The sequence below is a fragment of the Toxotes jaculatrix genome, chromosome 6 (assembly GCF_017976425.1).
Source record: "Toxotes jaculatrix isolate fToxJac2 chromosome 6, fToxJac2.pri, whole genome shotgun sequence".
Lineage (NCBI taxonomy): Eukaryota > Metazoa > Chordata > Actinopteri > Toxotidae > Toxotes > Toxotes jaculatrix.
Window position 1 is genome coordinate 4,113,998 of NC_054399.1, and position 17,883 is coordinate 4,131,880.

A 17,883-nucleotide genomic window follows, 5' to 3' on the forward strand; every position below is an offset into this window, starting at 1 on the left:
CTTATTGACCTAACATTACATTAACATTACAACTGTTTTTTTTTTTTTTTTTTTGGTGTTGGTGCCCAGTGCCACAGAATGTTTGGTTGCTATGGGATCCCCCGTGGTTGCCAGTAGTTACAGGGTCGCCCCCACCATGTGTGAGGGCGAACAGCAAAACAATGCTAAGGTAAAATAAAGATAAGATCCTACAGTAGTTCAAATGCCTAATTCCTGTGCAGTGGTTGGGCCATTTCGAACTGCTTTGGGAGGTGGGTGAGGGTGGGGGGTGAGAGGTAATTTTACAGGATACAGATACAGTGAGCCACCAAGGCCAGAGGGCTTCCCGCCTCCACGCAGCGTGGGTGCAGGTGTTGCGGAAGCAGAACTCAAGGCTAAAGGTGAACAACAACCACCACCGGCATCTGCTCCGATCATTTCATTAAAGGTGAGTGAATAGTTTGTTCTATTAAAGTTAGCCAAATTTAAATGCGCCTGAGCCAGAGCAGTGGAGCTAACTTTAGGCCTACTGACTGGGAGTGTTGGCGTTTTTTAGCTTCTGAATGGACAACCAGTTAACGGACAGGCTACCCACCTGTAACTTCACAGGTAATATTTTGACTCCATATAACCTTACCTTGCATAAACTCAGTTTGCTTAGCGTACAGTTAAAACCATATTCTTGTTTACTTAACTTTATTAGTGTTTATTAATGTTTTGCTTGGTATAAATAGATATAACAATCAGCCCCTGTGCTAAGTGGCTAATATCAGCTCTCCTACGTCACAGGTGTCACAGTTGCTTTAATTGCCGTCAGATTGACATGTTTTGTTTTTGCTCTCTGCCTCTGTCTTTTCAGTTCCTGTCAGTAAGATGAGTTCATGCTGTTAATATTTAATATTAATGACAGATTCAGATTATCTTTTGGACTTTAGGCACATGGTGGGCAGACAGAGGAGGGTCTGTGACAGCTGAACTCAGATTTTCCTGCTTCCCACCCACGTCTAAAGTGGTTAATTTGGAAACAAAATCAATGCTCCCAAAAAACAGGATTGTATTTGTCTGACAGCATTTGGGGTTTTAGCTGATAGTGACAGGGCTAAAGAGACGCAGGAGGAGGCAAAATCATCAGACACAAATTAAAGTTTCTGAGCAGGGGTCGTGACAGTCTTGCTGTTATCCGTGATAGGACTTGTGCTATAAGCCAGGCATGGGCATGTTTTCTGCCATTTTTAGTTTGCTGCCATTGACAGGTGATTGACAGGTCAAAATAATGAGTATCTCCATCTAGCTCCCTCTGCCATTGTTTATTTCATTTACCTACTTTCCTCCTACATACAATGCAGCGACTGTTGCAATGAGGCAACTGAGCCAAGGCAAAAATATTTTTTGTTTACAGATATTGACGCTGTTGGAGTTTCTGACAAACTGTGTTTGGGTGGTGTTCAATTTGTTTGAAAACACAAACATAATGATGTGTTTGTCTGTTTTTGTCCGAATGCCAAACAGAGATGGCAAAAGCCTTTTCAGTCGCTCCACCTGAGCACCTAACGTTTCATAGATGTTCACAGGATCAGCCACTTACACTTTTGTTTGTATGCTGGCGTGTGTATTGTTTTCAGTGGGGCGTTAACATGTAGAGTGCAAAAAAATCTTAAATACAAACTATATATAAAACTACATACAAGGTTACTTTCATCGGTTATTCTCTGTTGTTTTCTGTGCTGTGGAGCAAAAACACATTTTCATTTTGGTATTATTTATTACAAGACTGTTGCATTGGATTGTATTTCATTGTACAGGTGCTTCTAGTTGTGTGGTCAACAGAGCACATACTGTAGAGTAAATATGCAAAACGAGTGCAGAAGACTGTGTATGTGTCAGGCTTGTGTGCTTGCACAATATATGGAGAAATTCATTGGAGCTGACCAATAGCCATGTTATTAAACTCCTCTTTGGAATAGAAAGTGTGGAAGACCTGGTTCAGGTCAGCTCCTCAGGGCATAGAGTCTGCCTGAAGACTTTAACCACAAATATATCAGTATGTGCGAGGCAAACACCAGCTGTTTTCTTGATGTGCTATGTTTCTCAGGTGCTCCTGTAACAGCGTCTCAAATCCTGACTCTGTGCCCTCTGTTAATATGGGTCCCCAGTATTTCACTTATGATAGCCAGGCAGGATGTGGGCAACACAAAAGAAGCAGCAGGAATAGAAACTTCAAAGGTAAAAGCAGATGTGATGCATATTATTTGACTCACAGCAGAGAATGGATGCCACTGTCAGGGGTAAATCCTCTAAATTTGTTAATTAACAGTTATAATGTTTTTATTGTTCATCTGGACCTGTATCAAATACACTTGAAGATAGACACAATATGTGATTTTCTAAAATACCTTAATAAACTGTGCATAAAATTAAAGTTTTAATTTAAAGAGGCACATGAATGAACCCTGAGTAGAATTTAAAAATCATCTTCATGAAATTTGTGGAAACAGTTTGGAAGAAGATTAAAAGGGAAAAGAAGAATTTTACTTTTACATCTTAGTCCACACCAAACACTATTACGTTGTACCTTGGCCCACAGCCTAATTTCATTAAAAGCTGTTGAGTAGTTTTTGAGGCAGACACCTCCTGAGCAGAGGTGATTAAGCTCTCATGTCTGACACACATAGATGTGCTGCGTGTCAGATGTTGCTGATGGGGTTTGTGCTGATTAATGTGAGTGGCTTCCCCTGCAGAGATGTGCTTTGAGTTTGGTGTTGTACATAATGATGTGCATTTTGAATTGTAGTTTCTAAAAAGCGGATGAGAGTATTTTACTTTCCCCTCGCACCACCTCCATGGGAATGAGCGAAAAGGTGGGAATGAACCCCTTTGTGTTCTTTTACTTTTCAACTGAGCCCCGCTGAAAAGTGAAGAAGTGTGTGAAGAGTGTTGTTCCCTGTCATTCAGCCTTTCTAGATCAGTTGTAAAGGTGACATATTTCACATTATACACACAATTAGCTGTCAAGTGAATGTCAGTACAGTGCAAGGTTATAATAGTTTTGCATTTTTCATTAGTTTTTATTTTTATTTTGACTTTTAGCTCTCAACTTCAGTTTAGTTTTAATTAGCTTTTAAAGCAAGTTTGATAGTTTCCGTTTAAATTTTATTAGTTTCAGTGTTAGCTTTAGTTTTTTGTAATAGGTTTGTTTTCATTTTAGTTTCAGTCAACAAAAATGTTTTTTCAAATCTAGTTTTCATTATTTTGTAAATTTTTGTTAACGATAACAACTTTGGTACAGTGTAAGTTTTTATTTTGTTTCTAAGAACATTGCAGGGGGAGCTCCAAATGGATTGTATGAAACTTATAAATATTAATATAAATATCACTACATCAGCCCAAGGCCTCTTGACCATGGCATGACTCAGCTCAGTGCCAGTACAACATCATGTAATTTCTCTGTCTTATAAACAAAAACTGTTGAAATATTTTTAACCTGGAAAGGTATCAGTGATGTTTTCTACGTTTCTAAGTTTCCTGGTCAGATGTAATCTGATGGGACGCGCTGTTAAAGGCCAGTAGCAGACAGGTCTGAAGTTTAAATAGATTAGATTACGCTGCCAGAATTTTCAGATTCATTGCTCACTCGACAGGGAGACAGTGATTCAAGCCGGCACAAAGCGATTCTTCTTCTCACTGTGTGTAGACAACCTTAAAATCTTCAGTGACCCCAACTGTATATCAAACCACCAAACATGGCGCTGTGACTCTTTTGAGTGGGCTTTGTGTGAAAAGTCTGTTTCACAGTTGTTCACTTTATTCAATTTAAAGTCTGCTTTCTGAATATAAGTTAACGACTTACTGTCACTTCTAATAGAACAATAGAATAATGCTGAATAATAATGTGTGTGTGTGTGTGTGTGTGTGTGTGTGTGTGTGTGTGTGTGTGTGTGTGTGTGTGTGTGTGTGTGTGTGTGTGTGTGTGTGTGTGTGTGTGTGAACAGATTGTGTGCAGATACTGGCGGAGGATATGAAAAGGCAGATTGCTTGGACTTTGATCAGGTCTGATTTTTATCATGGCCACCGAGGTAATCTTTATGTCTGATGTTTCTCCTGAGTAATAAACCAATTTACTTATGACATTGTTATTTGTTCTGTGCAAAACAGTCGCACTTTGTTCAGCAAATTCACTCAGACCTGTCCTCTATACTGTTGGTGGTATTTTGATGGGATATTAGCACAGATGGCGTTAACTTTACAAACCTCTGTGATGTCTGGGAATCACTCACTAAAAGTGGATTACAAGTGAAAGTGGAGACAGAGCAGCGCAGATAAAACACAACCACCAAGCAGATTTCAGATTTGCCACTGAAATAAAATTAATTTATACACAAAGCTCACATTAGAATCTGATCATATTTTCAGTCTTTTGTGTATTAGCCTAATTTGTTTTTTGCTCTATATGTTTTACAGCTCCCAGAGATGGATATCCCCAGTGATTCTGTGTGGTTTGTATCATGAAATGGGCGCCTCAGGCAAGGAATTGTGGATGGAGGATTGAGATACAAATGCTCAAAATGAGAATGTGGAAAATGGGCTTCTCTTTGAGCTGGAAGACAGTGACATTATCACAACAGAAAAATCTGAAAATAGAAAAGGTCAAACTGACATTGTAACGTCTTCCCTAGCTTGGACAAGAAGACTGGTTTAATATACATTCAAGTCACCATAAATCTTTGGAAATGGGAGACACAAAAGTTGTTTCTGTCCTAATCCTCATATCATTTGTGCCAGAATGAGGGGGATGTACACGCTTTGATACTGCAATATGTTCTTTACTGATAAAACGTTTGCACACATCGCCAAACAGCAACATTTATGTCTCGACTGGCAGACTCTGGAATCAATACAAGCCCTTAAGGGATCATGGTTTTCTTCTATGCTCGAAAAGCAGGTACCTTCAGGGCCGTCAGTGGAGGAACCCAAAGCAGTCACAAGCCACTGTTGGTTATGTGATACCTTATTAAATCCTACCTGATATGAAGGCCTTGCATATAATGTGTGAAATGTCTGGAGTCATGGAGAACATGTGTGAAAGTACAGGTAGCTGTGCGTCTGTCTGTAGACTGATGTAAATCCTCCTGCAATGTTGAGCAACATGCATGTAATACATCTGACCGCATTGGTCTGTCAGTATGTTACAGAAGACGGGATTTAGGTTAAAATTGCTTACGTACCCATCATGCCCCCCACCCCCACCCCCCACACGCCGCCAAATCAGATCAAATCAGGCCAAGGACCTCCTTAGGTGATAAGCCTGAGACTGACGTAGCAGATGACTGCACGAATGTTGTCCATTTTCTCTGACAGTGCTGACTTGCAATTACCTCAAACAGAAATATCACAAAGTTATTAACTTTTAACATGTTACAAGAGCTGTTTAACTCATCTGCTTCTATGTTAGGCTACAAACTTATCAGTAACCCCTCTGCTTTCATTACATAAATTGGACGAAAAAGCCCCAAAATGTATTTTCCGTTGTGCCATCAGTGCATATTTCCGTGATACTTTTTGTTGCACAAAATAATAGAAAAGAAATTTGTGCCTTTTATTTTAATTTAATGGTTGCATTCATGTAGAAATTGTAATCAGTCAACTTAATTGTTGACTTCCAAACACATGGAAGACCATTGAGACAATACATAAAGTTCTTATGACAAAAAAAAAAAAAAAAAAAAACTCGCCGTGCAAATTAAAATTAAAAGTTTCATTTTCAGAGGAACAAGAAATCTCAATATGAAGCCTGACAGTCAAAGACTGCAAGACTGGTCCTGGTGATTATGATCACACAATGTTTCACAGTCAGAGCAGGCGTCCTCCACCTCAGTGTTTGACTTCTCAGGACAGATGCCAGGCAGGGGGAAATAGGTGCGTCATCACCCTAAATGGCATCTGTGTATTCATGCCAGGCAAATTACTTTTCTGTATACTCATCTGGGTGAGCTGGGTTTTTTTTTTCTTTCTTTCGCTGCTGGATTAGCATACAAAACGAGGTCAAAAGAAATCAGGCTACAAATGGAAAACAGTCATGACAGCATCAGTGAGTGACAGGTGACAGGTGAATGTAGGGCACAAACACATCAGGCTGCTTTTTAAGTTTACTGAATCCTTAGTTCATCTCTGTATGGGAACACTGGTGAAGACAGCAAGGAAGGGCTTTTAAATGTGGATGCAGTTACTGGCATGAAACTTGTGTTTTGTTTGGTTTTTTTCACAATTTAATTAGTTCACTAAGTTTGTGATTGATAACTTAAAACCCTGTGTGACCCTCATGTCATTATATTAAAATAGATTATCTTATCACATGCAGTTTTTTATGAACGACAGCTGCAGCTGTGGTTTGATTATCACACAGTTTATGCTGCTTATACAAGAAGACTTGTGTAAACATCCAGTTTTCTTATGATAAAGACTCACAACACACAACTCAAAAAAAAAAAAAAAAAGCTGCCTGTCAAACTGTGAAGTTTGCCAAAGTTTCAGAATGATCTAGCTTTACTTTGCTACTTTACTTCTTTTCAAATTACACAACAGTGATTAAAAATGGAGGACAGAGGTTAGCAGACATAGAACTATGAAGGGCACAGAAAATAATTATATACCTGAAAACTGTTTAAGATAAACCATAACTGAAGATAATACATTTGTGTTCATGTCCTCCCTGGTCACTGTGAACCTACCAACAGATCCGTCTTAAGAACCTTAAACCTTAAAAATAAATGAAGACGACAAACTGACTAGTACTGGTTGTGTTTTCAGGCTCTAGCCCATTTAAGCAGTGACTCTGCAGACAGCAGAAGACAAAGGTCTCAGACAGTAATCAAGAGGAACAGAAGGCTGACCCTTTATAACACTTGATTTGTGCCATTAGAAAAATAACCAATTATCAAATCCAGATGTCATATCTCTGTGTTTTTTGGCTGAATAAGAGAATAACAAACAACAAAACAATAGCATAGAGAAACGTAGTTTCTCAGTCTTAAAAGAGCAAAATGGAGACAAATGCATATTAATGCCACAGACATCAGCAGCAATATTATGGTGTCAGGCTTTGTTTGTCAAATCCACTGCTTGGCAACCTGATCATACTTATTATTTTATTTTTCTTTTATCTGGACTCTCGGGTGGTTCAGTCTAAATTTGGGAACAACATTTCTCTGAAATGCAGAACGGACAGCATTAGGAGTATTACATTAGTGGATTGACTTGCTTGAGCTCTCAAATCAAAATTACCCATTGAACCTTATCCCCTGTAAATTGTCTCCTGACTGGAAAATGACTTTCAACGAAGTGCAAAATCCCAGGTGTTGCAAACTTTGATGGAGATAACAGAGGTGGAAAAACTCATTTTTCCAGGGACCTAGTAATGATGTTACTGGAAATGGTATTTTCTGGGTCAATTGAAGTACGGCTTCATAAAAATTAGTAACAAAATTTAGTAGCATTGCCCTTTAACCCCTTAGACAACCCTTTTGATAGGTGCTGTAATATCTGAAGTAGTTTGAGTTGCTCGACTGAAGAGAAACTTTCTTTCTGTTGTGTTTCTTGAGCAGGGCACTGAACATGACATTTGATGGATAAATAAAAGGGTGCACAACATGCACTCTGGGTATTTGCAGTTATTTCTGCTCCACCTGTAATATGCGTGCGATGCCTATCTCAGTACTCAGTTGACACAAAAGCAAATAATGCTGATTTATTAAAAAGATTTTGTGCCAAGAACATCTCGCACTCCTCTGTCCTGTCAAAAGGTGAAAGCCTAGATGCAACAATTTTTAAAGTGGTCTGACGTTTCTAGTCAAATAACTCTTTATCAAGCCATAGACAGTACATCTTGAATGCAATAAGATTTATCACCAGGAATGGTAATTTTAATTTACTGCAGCTCTTTATCTGTGTTTCGTATTTTTAGCCATGCTAACATCGTGGCTTTAAAAATGACTATGGCGGTCCGCACAGAAATGTGGTATTTGGACATAGGTGGCCCCCAGAATACGAATCCTTTTGACTTTGGTGGTTCCGACTTTTCATCTGGCGCCACCATGAGGTCGACATTTGTTCATTTGGTAAACAACCTTCCTAATCTATTCCAAATTGTAATTTGTTCGATAATGTGGTTTGTCACCCAGTATCCTCAGCTGTACTTTATGTTTAGTGCTAATTAGAAAATGTTGGCATGCGAACGTGCTAAACTAAGATTGTGAATCATAAACCTTATACTTCTTAAACCTCCAATAAATTATTTTTTGTCCACCTGGGGGCAGTGGGAAGAAATATGTAGTAGTTACAGAAGTTATCCAGTGGTTATATTAGCATCTTTTAGCTCTGTTTTTGGTCTCTACCTCTTCCCAAGGGAAATAAATGTTTAGCTCATGACGCACATAAAGCACTTGACTTAGATATTCCAAAGCTTCCGCTCCACTGAAGAGATTAAAAATAGTTGCAGAAGAGAACATCAGGTCTGTGTGAACTGATGAGTGGGCGGTAACCTTCCTCAATTAATACATAAACATAAAGGCCATATTTACGTCTTCTACATTGTTTTGTTTTTTAACATTAGTTTTAACAACTAACAGAATACCACATCAATTCACATTTTCCTGTTTTTCCTTTCCAGTTTTCTCTCTAAACTCAGTTACAATTGGTGCTACATTTGAAAGAAAACGTGGTGTTAGCATGGCTGTAGACCGTAGGCTGTAAACATAAATCATTATTTGTTGTCAGTGGTCATAAAATGACAATTGAGGCTCATGGTTTGTAACAAATATTTTATTTCCTAGAAACTGTCCTCCAGTGTCATTGGAGGGACAATTCCTGTCTGTGTCCCTTCTCTGGCTGTCGCTCAGCCTGACACCACTTCACTAATGAGCAGATGAGCTCAAACCCTGTGGAAGGGAAACTCTGCTCTTACTTTAGAGAGCAGAATCTGCAAGTTTACTCAAGGTCATAAAAGCCAAGCATGTAGTTGAAAAGTTGAGGAGGAGCATTTTTCACCTGTTTCGCAAGTTTGCAGTTTTTACTTATAAGTTCAAGACGTTGTTGGCTCAAATCAGGAAAATGGATTCAGCAATTAACTAGTTAAACTGAAACATTTGCTGCACAACACTAATATTAAAGATGGAAAAAAGTCGTGTTTGATTCAGCTCTTGTGTTAAGGGAATTTCATGGTGTGTTCTATTTCTTCAGTTTTCTCCAAATAGATTGTGTTTGCTTGAAGCTTATCACCTTCGAAACACATGTCGTCTTGTCCAGTGAGAAGCAGAAACGTTTGTGCTCCTGGTTTGTGCATTTCTCTCTAACAATCATCTGTTCAACAAAACAAAAAGCCAGAGGTCTGTGTATTCACTCTCCAGTCCTCGAGGATTTCATCTGTGTTTTGTGTTCACCAGATATTTGGTTCAATAACAATTATATTACTGTCACCATATTTGTATCCCAGAGCGATCCAAATGTGAACCAGAAGGATGTGAACCGCTTCCAATTTTCTTTTTGAAAGGCTGTGAATATTGGTTCTTAGGTCTCCCACAGCGCACAGAAACAGTGTCAGTACTCGCGATGAGCAATTTGTTTTCTATTTGCAAGTCCACCTGCGTCTCTGCACAGGTCACCTAAACCACAGTCTATTCATCTCATCTTTGAATGACCTTTGAAAAAAATGCCTCCAAATTGACTTTGTCACATTTCGCATTTCACATGGCGCATTTTTTGTTGGGCGGGGGGGGGGGGGGGGGGGGGGCTTTTACAAATAGACTCAAAAGTCCATTTCCTTTCTCACAAATGCATTTGAGAAGCACTTATGACATTCATGTCTCATGTGTCTTAATTTTTTTTTGCATCTGTTTAGGGAAAGCATTTTCACTTTTCAGCTGAGGCACAAAATGTGAATCCACACCTGCAATAACCCCTACATTTAAACCATTATTATTAAATGGGGTCAGTGAGAGAACAACACCACCTCATAGGCTGAAAAATCTATTTATCCTCAAGAGCTCTCAGAGAGAGAGAGAGAGAGAGAGAGAGAGAGAGAGAGAGAGGACAGCTGAAAAGGAAAAATCTTTTTTTTTTTCACTGGATTGTGTTTGAATAGAAATAACTTTGTTAAAACAAAAGCCACTTAATGTGGCATGTTGTATTCACAGTAAGACGTAGAGATGGAAAATCTGATGATGGGGGTGTTTCCACAGTTTAGCAGAACTGCTGCTCACAGAAGTCGCTAAATGCTTTGAAAGGCTCTGATCTTCTGCATCTGTCCCTGTGTTAAAAATGGCACTTATGAACTTGACATCTAAACAGTTTACACACACTGCACACTTTGTATTTCTGTTTCCGTACAGTATTTATTACTATACTTGACTTTCAAGACATAGTGTTAAATTTGTGGGCTTGAAGAAGGGAAAATAAAAGCCATCCAGTTAGTATAACTTCTTCTCTCAACACCATGAATTGGATGCTACAGTACGTGTGTCCCAGGGTTCAACCGTCTCCAAGGGTCTGTTTTTTTTTCTCTCCAGTAAAATGTCCCACATTATTCCCACAGCACAGAGCGATAGTGTTGTTTCCTGGCGGTCTTAAATCCCTAAGGATGCTTTTCCGGACATATTTTGATTCTGTTCATCTGTGCTGGAAATATGTAACAAAGGTCAAAGCCCTACAGTTCAGTCACGCCTTTCACTTATCTTGTACTTGTTATCAGATGATAAAAGCTTGACAGCATTCTTCAAAACAAGGCCTCCTGATTTTAACTGCAGTCTTAAAACTTGGGCTTTCGAGGGTCTTTTCTAAAGCAACATCATTATTCCTTAATATTATATCAGTATTTTCTGTGTACAACAATAATTTGCCAGGTATGTATCATACTAAGACAACAACTGAGTATGATACATGCAGCACAAGATTCTTCTCCATGCATTCACCTTGCCTGAACCCACTAATGTCAGTCTTATCTTATCTTTTCACAGAACCAGAAACAATTACAAACCTTTAGCGTCTCACAAAACACTAGAGCTGTAGTGTGACATTTTGGGAAATGCGCTCATGTGCTTGTTTGCAGATTGTCAGATGAGAATGCCAGTCGTATTAGTCCGGACAGTATTAACTTACTGCTAGAAGACAGCTAGCTCAGCATTAAGACTATATATGGGGCACAGTGTCTTCTTGGGATCAAAAACAAACAAGTTGTAATGTGTTAACTAGTGAACCTTAGAATGTTCAGACAAAATGTGAAGCAAATTTTTGCCTTGTATCATTCCTGAGTTCACTATGTTGAACAGCCAATGAACTGTGTGTGTGTGTTCAGCTCAGCCTCTGACTGAGCTCAGAACTCAACAGGAACTCTTTTTCTTGTCTGAGTACGAGCTGTTTAAAAGCCTCGGGAGTTGCACAGATTTTTTTTTTTTTTTTTGCTAAAGTCCAAACAATTTCAACTTGTGTGTACACATATTTGCTTCTGTCTGTGACACCTCGGGCAAATTTGCACATCGTTCCATTTGCTAAGCGGCCGAACAATGCCTGAAATTAGCTAGTGTGAGCACCGTGTTAGAGGTGCCAGTAAGCAGATTTCGTTACGTTCAGACAAAGCCAGGAGGCTGTTTTCCTGTTTCCAGTCTTTATGCTAAGCTGTCTCCTGGTTTTAGCTTCATGTTTAGTCCAAAGACATGAGAGCATTATTGAGCTTACAGTCTTAAAAAAAACATGTATTTGCCAAAATGTCAAACTATTCCTCCATCACTACCTGTGTTTTAAATTTTTACCAATAATGTACAGTTACAAAGCCTGCAGCCATATTCTTTCACTGGCTACTTACACCAACACACATTCATAGCTAGGATACAAAGAAGTCAAGTAGTAGTTTGTCTGGTATAAACCAGGCAAGTCTTTGAATAAATACTGCACTTACAACCATCTAGCTTGGCATAGATATTATTGTACAAAAGTTTTAATGCTGCTCTCATGTTATAGTGCTGTACATTTTGAACATCACCAGGAATGCCTTTTTAAAATGAAGGCCAGGTTCAGTGTTAGCAGGTAACTGCTGACTTACCCCGCCCCTCGCCTGCTTTTCTGGTGAAATGATATAAAACATCACTGCGATAAAAGTACACTCAGTAGTCAGTAAACAAATACAGGTTATTCTCTCCTTTTCAGGCGCTCTGAACTTTGAAGACTCCACATTTGTTTTCTGGAAAAACAGAATATCAGTTTTTACAGTGTTTGACCAACAACAGTTACTGCATTCGTCGAGCATGAAAGTGTAATTGAGTTCATCTAACACGACTGAGCCTCAATCTGAGGCTGCACTGATTGTCTTTTTGGACACAGTATCCTTGAGAAAGCCCTTCGAAAGCTGCTGTGACACAGAGGATACAAGAACGGGTTGATGGCAGAGTTCAGCCACAGAAGCCAGAAAGTGATCTCGTACCAGTGGTTTGCCACACACTCACCGCTACAAGTGGCACGGATGATCATTAGTAGAGTGTAAGGAGCCCAGCAAATCCCAAAAATGCAGACAATAATGGCCAAAGATTTGGCAATCTTTTTGTCTCGGGAAAGGCGTGATGCCTGTGTCCTGTGGCCAGGAGCCATGCAAGAGGCCGTGTGCTGAAATAACCTGGAGTTTTTTCTGTTAGGAGAGAACTTCTCCCTCTGCATGAATATCTGACTGGTAGTTGGGTCCCCGCTGGAGGAGGGTGACAGGATGTCGTCGTCCTCGATAACTGCAGAGATAGCAGTGGGCTCGCTGGATGACACCTTCCGAGTTTTGACAAAAAACACAGACCAGGCTCCTCTGTCTCTGTGCCGCTTACTGTTCCTCTGAGTCTTGGTGTCGTCCTCGGCACAGGCACCCCCGTTCTTGTTCCTGCGATGGATGTTCAGGTAAATGCTGAGGTTGAAGAAGGCCACCGACACAAACGGGGTGAAGAACTCGAAAGTAGAGGCGCTGAGCAGAAAGTACCAGGTGAAATAAAACTCAGCGTAGCACTCGTGGGCTGGGACGACGCTCTGGCCGACGATTGCCTCCCAGAAGATGATGGCAGGGCCGTAGAGGAGGAAGGCCAACACCCACACCGCCACCATCTTAAACACAGCTTGGCGGGTCATGTTTCTTTGTGCTCTGTATTTAACCTGTGCCAAAAGAGAGGCACAAGTGTGACTCCCAGTGATAAACCGTGAACATAACAATAACACTCTCTGTTTCATCTCAAACAGCCACAGCTGCTCACACACAGGACTAACCGCCTGACAAATGCACTTGCTTCTGCTCCGAGTGTCTTGTTCAAATGAAGCCCGGTTTGTATTGTGCTGCCTCAGAGCAGCAGAGAGATGCTGTAAGTAAAACCCACTCATGAGGCTCTTATATATGTTTGAGCTGAGAGCCACATTCATTGATGTAACATAAGAGTGTGAAAGAGACATCTGGTTTCTCCCGATCCACTCCTCCCTCATCATCACCCGTCGCTCGTTCTCTTCTCGCTTGCTCCATTTTCATTTCACCTCTTCTCAGTCTAACCTTTGTCATTTAGCAGGGTTCCTCTATATACCACTCTCTCCTTCTTTCCGTGTTGTAGTTTTTCATCTTTTATTTGCCTGAAACAATCACCGCGTCTCACCGCGTTTGCAGCAGCTGGTTATGTCAGTGTGAGACACGGATGCTGCTAATGTGACTGTGGTTAAAGCGCCACCTTAAAAAAAAAATCCACTTTTTGAGTCGATAAATAATGAAATAGAGCCACTTCATGATGCTAATAACTGCTTCTGGCCCCCAATCTCGAGTGCTCATTACAAAGGCACAGCAATCCCCATTTCCATTTTAGATTACAGAAAGCCTGCTCATTACTGGTCAAAAATAATTTTACAGCTTTTTATTTTTACAGAAATCATCTAGAAAATGTGGAGCATTGCATTGTGGGATTGTCAGCAGACAGGGGGGCAGTACAGTACATACCGTGGACACCACTTTTTTCATTTGACTGTGGAATTTTTCAGGGCACCATATAGTGGCTACAGTCACACGCTCAGGGTTCGGACACACAAACAAAATGGTGGAGGGTAAATGTGGTGCAATAACGGGGAGGAATTTTGGACACAGCCTTTGAAAAGCTTCTCCCGAGCCACAGAGACATTACACAGCTGTTGTCACAGACTGAGGCTGTGTCTGAAATCACCTCCTTCTTCACTCATTCACTACTCCTCATATAACAGACACTCAGCAGTTTACTCAGTAGTGAGCAATCAGTTGTAATTTCGGACTCTTACTAACTGTCATTGTTTTGCGTCATCTCTATCAGCTGTTGATTTGAAATTTTGGTAATTTTGGTCAAATAGTTAGAAGAAGATAGTGCATGTGTCCACCACTTTTTCTGGTCGGCTGTGGAAGTTTTGAGGGCACTATAGAGGGGATACACTCCCAGAATTCGTAACACTTGAAAGTAGTGGACTACGTAGTAAACAGGGAGTGATTTCGGACACAGCCTGAGCCGTACACCTCAAGTACAATTAATGTGTCAGATGAAGCAGTGTCCCTTTAACTGAATTATATTTATCTGTATAGACTGCAGAGTTGACTGCTACTGTGTGCAATGACCATTTATACTGACCAGATTAACCAGGCAGTTCGAGTTCTGTCTTGACTGGACTCTGGACTGGAATACTGGACTGGAATAAAGCTGTGAATGTAAGTAATGTTCCTCTGCAGAGGAAACTGCTCCTGGAAATGACACATTTTAGAATTGACTGTGGTAGTTATGTCCGTTACATGTATGTGTGTGTGTGTGTGTGTGAGATAATGAGCACCTCCACAGCCTGTACTTACAGCCCTTGTGACTGACAGGAAGCGGTCATAACTAATGAGGACAATGTTGAAGACTGAGGCGGTGCAGAGCAGGTAGTCCATGACCAGCCACACCTTGCAGAGACCTTTACCAAGCATCCACCGGCCTGTCAGGTTGTAAGGGATGTACACCGGGATGCAGAATGCACCTGGAAACGAGACACACACGCACACACACTGCGTGATGATTCAGTCCCAGAACAAATACAGTATTAACAATCACACCTCTCCAGACAGTCTGGATGTCAGCTCTATTAGATGTGACAAAAAAATTACCTGGCTACTGCATGTTACTTACACAGAGCCCCTGCAGCGAGTAAATGACAGACATTTTAGAAACAAAAGCAGCCTGCATTGGTTGTTTCATTCAAGAGAAGGCTATAATTTGTCTAATGCTGCAGATAAGAGCAGCACAGTAAGAGGCGTGTGAAAAAAATAAAATAGAGGGATCCTGCAAATACACGCCACACTCCAAGGGAATAAAACACGTGAATGAAGCAGAAAGGACATAAGGTCCCCATGAACAAGATACTGGACACAATAGTGACTCACTATAATTATATTGTAGGAAAATTATAATGTATTTGGGGCGTGCACAATAAGCATTTTAGTGTTTTGTTGTTTTTGGTTTTTTTTTTCATTCATAGGAAGCAGGAGCAGGAACAATAGGATTTGAGCGAAGTGGCAGAGGAGACACAAAGAAGAAGATAAAAGATGCACCAACTCACCCACGAGGAAATCAGATATAGCAAGGTTCAGAAAGAAGTAGTTGCTTTGATTCCTCAGGGTTTTATCCACAATAAAAGCCATGATGACCAGCGCGTTCCCGGCCACCACTACGACAACCAGAGTCACCATAAGGACCGATAGGATCACCACCAGGTAGCCCGGGAGGACAGTCCCAGCCTCAGACACCGCAGGAGTCAAGTTGCCGCTGGAGTTGGACTCCAGAATATGAGCGCCCATTGTTAATTTAAAGCCAAAATCATCGTAGACCTTTTTTATTTTCCCGCACAGAGACAAGGAACAAGTCCAGCTGCGCGCCCAAGACCTTCGCTCCACTTTACCAAGGAGTCAATCATGACTGAGGACATGTGATTAAATGAAAACACTTTTCCAAATCTCCTTTTTTTTCTAGATTAGGTCTGTGATACAGAGACACACAAGCTGGAGTTTTTTAATAGGTAATAATAACTGTATTCCTTTTGGGTGCTCTCGCTTCTCTCTGGTCAGCTGGTTTATTGATAGTGCTGCCTGCTGGATGTGCGGGCTCCGCGGAGCTCACAGTTGCTTTTGTCACAGGTGTCAAGACTGCTAGAGTGAAAAAATAAGAGGTATATCCGGTCGTATTTTCAAAATAAACCTCGCACTGCAACGTCTTGGATAAGCGCGAAGGATGTCAGCTTTTTTTTTTTTTTTTTTTTTTAAAGCTATGCATTCAAAAAGCTGTTTACAAGCTGTTAAATTACAATGACTGTTTTCTCAGCACCATACCCAACAGAACATATGATATTCAAAGCTAATATATGGCTTAAAAAGCAGCCAAAAAGGAAAACACAGCTGAAATATGTATATGGTTGTGCTCCTCCTTTTTAAGCCAATAACAATGTGCCCGTTATTCATCAATTCACACAAAACCAATTCACACAAAAACATTTACGGCCTGGTACATTTTTTGTTTTTGGTCTCTGTTGATAGTTTCCACCTCAGTGAACACTGTGTTGGGGGGGACGTTTTTTGTACCACAACCGTTTTAGTGTTATTTAGGCTAAAAATTCTTACATTTAAATTAGGGCGTGGTTACGTTGAGTGACAGCCCATAGACAGGAACTGGCAGTTAGCTCTTTGCTAAAGCATCGGCTGGGCTAGGCGGCTACATCCAGAGGCCTCCGGCTACCCGCAGCGGTTAACAGGGGCTGCAGTGTCCGTGTTTGTTTGCCAATGTTTGGATAGGTTTTTGTGACAGTATGGCTTGTTGTAGTGTGGACTGTACTAACCGACCGTCGAAGGAGTCTGTGTTGCAGGTTTTTCGGTAAGTAAATTTCTCACTATTTTACCTGGATGTTTGCGCTAATTAGCATGTATTAGCATATTTTGCCGCTAGCTTATGACTTCATTGCCGATTTCTGGTCGCTGCTGATACAGACAGAGGACCGGAGCAGCTAATGTTAGGGACGCTGCTGCGGTGTGTTCCGTGCTCTCAGAGTCCGTTTATTGTGGAAATACTAGGCTACAATTTTATTTCGTCTAATTTTTCTGTTTAAAATGTCCGACGTTGCATGGACAGAGCAGCTCCGTCAGTAAGCGGCTGCTGTTTTTTGTGTGCTGCTGTAACTGTAAGTGGGCAGTGGATGGAGGCAGCGGTGAAAGCCGCACAAAACGCAGTAAATTATATTTAAAATGTTCTGCGGTTCTGTGTTTTCTGAGACAAAGATTTGTGTCAAAATCCGGACAAGTTCCGGTCTTCACCGGGGTGATTTCTGCGCACTTGACGTTTTGTTTCTTTGTCCGCGCAGCATCTGATCAAAGGTTTAAGTCTGCAATCAAAAGCTGAAGTGGTCCAGACGCTTGAAGCAGATTGAGATGAAATGACTTGAGCTGCAGGCAGCAGGGTGTCTCCACAGAGCCGGTCATCATCAGCACATAGATATTTACACCAAGCATCAAGTTCAGCGATTTAGTCAAGTGAGTCAGAAGTCATAGTTCCTGACAAGTCCACTTGATAAAGTCGAGGACATGAGGGACAGCCTTCATCTGATCCCTTTGTTTTTTGATTTTCTTCAAGATTGTATTAGTCCAGATTCTTTAGCCTAGAATCCCAAGTACCCCATCAAAAGATGAGGTATTTTCTTAAAAAAAAGACAGTAACCATAACACCATAATGGTCGCTGCAATATGAAAAGTCAGTTTAATTTCAGCTAAACATCAGGGTCTGTCAGCCTCCTGATCCTGATGATTACATGTTGCTTGCAGCAGAGTGTTATATTTAATTTTTTTATAAGAATTTAGTTCATGAAAAAAGTGAGAATTTT

General features: G+C 40.6%; 1 protein-coding gene across 1 annotated transcript; it reads right to left on the bottom strand.

The window, feature by feature from the left end:
• Positions 1-12,075: 12,075 nt before the first annotated feature.
• Positions 12,076-16,096, bottom strand: LOC121183090 (histamine H3 receptor). The gene is made up of 3 exons (XM_041039942.1): positions 15,580-16,096; positions 14,834-15,000; positions 12,076-13,146 (listed from the first exon to the last, which is right to left on the bottom strand). The coding sequence occupies exons 1-3, from the start codon at positions 15,815-15,817 to the stop codon at positions 12,289-12,291; spliced, it is 1,263 nt and encodes a 420-aa protein (XP_040895876.1). The 5' UTR covers positions 15,818-16,096; the 3' UTR covers positions 12,076-12,288.
• Positions 16,097-17,883: the final 1,787 nt, after the last annotated feature.

Coding starts and splice junctions, on each gene's coding strand:
- LOC121183090 (XM_041039942.1), bottom strand. CDS start 15,817: ATGGGCGCTCATATTCTGGAGTCCAACTCCAGCGGCAACTTGACTCCT. Junction 15,001..15,579: donor TATATCTGATTTCCTCGTGG/GTGAGTTGGTGC, acceptor TCTCGTTTCCAG/GTGCATTCTGCATCCCGGTG. Junction 13,147..14,833: donor TCCTGTCAGTCACAAGGGCT/GTAAGTACAGGC, acceptor CTTTTGGCACAG/GTTAAATACAGAGCACAAAG.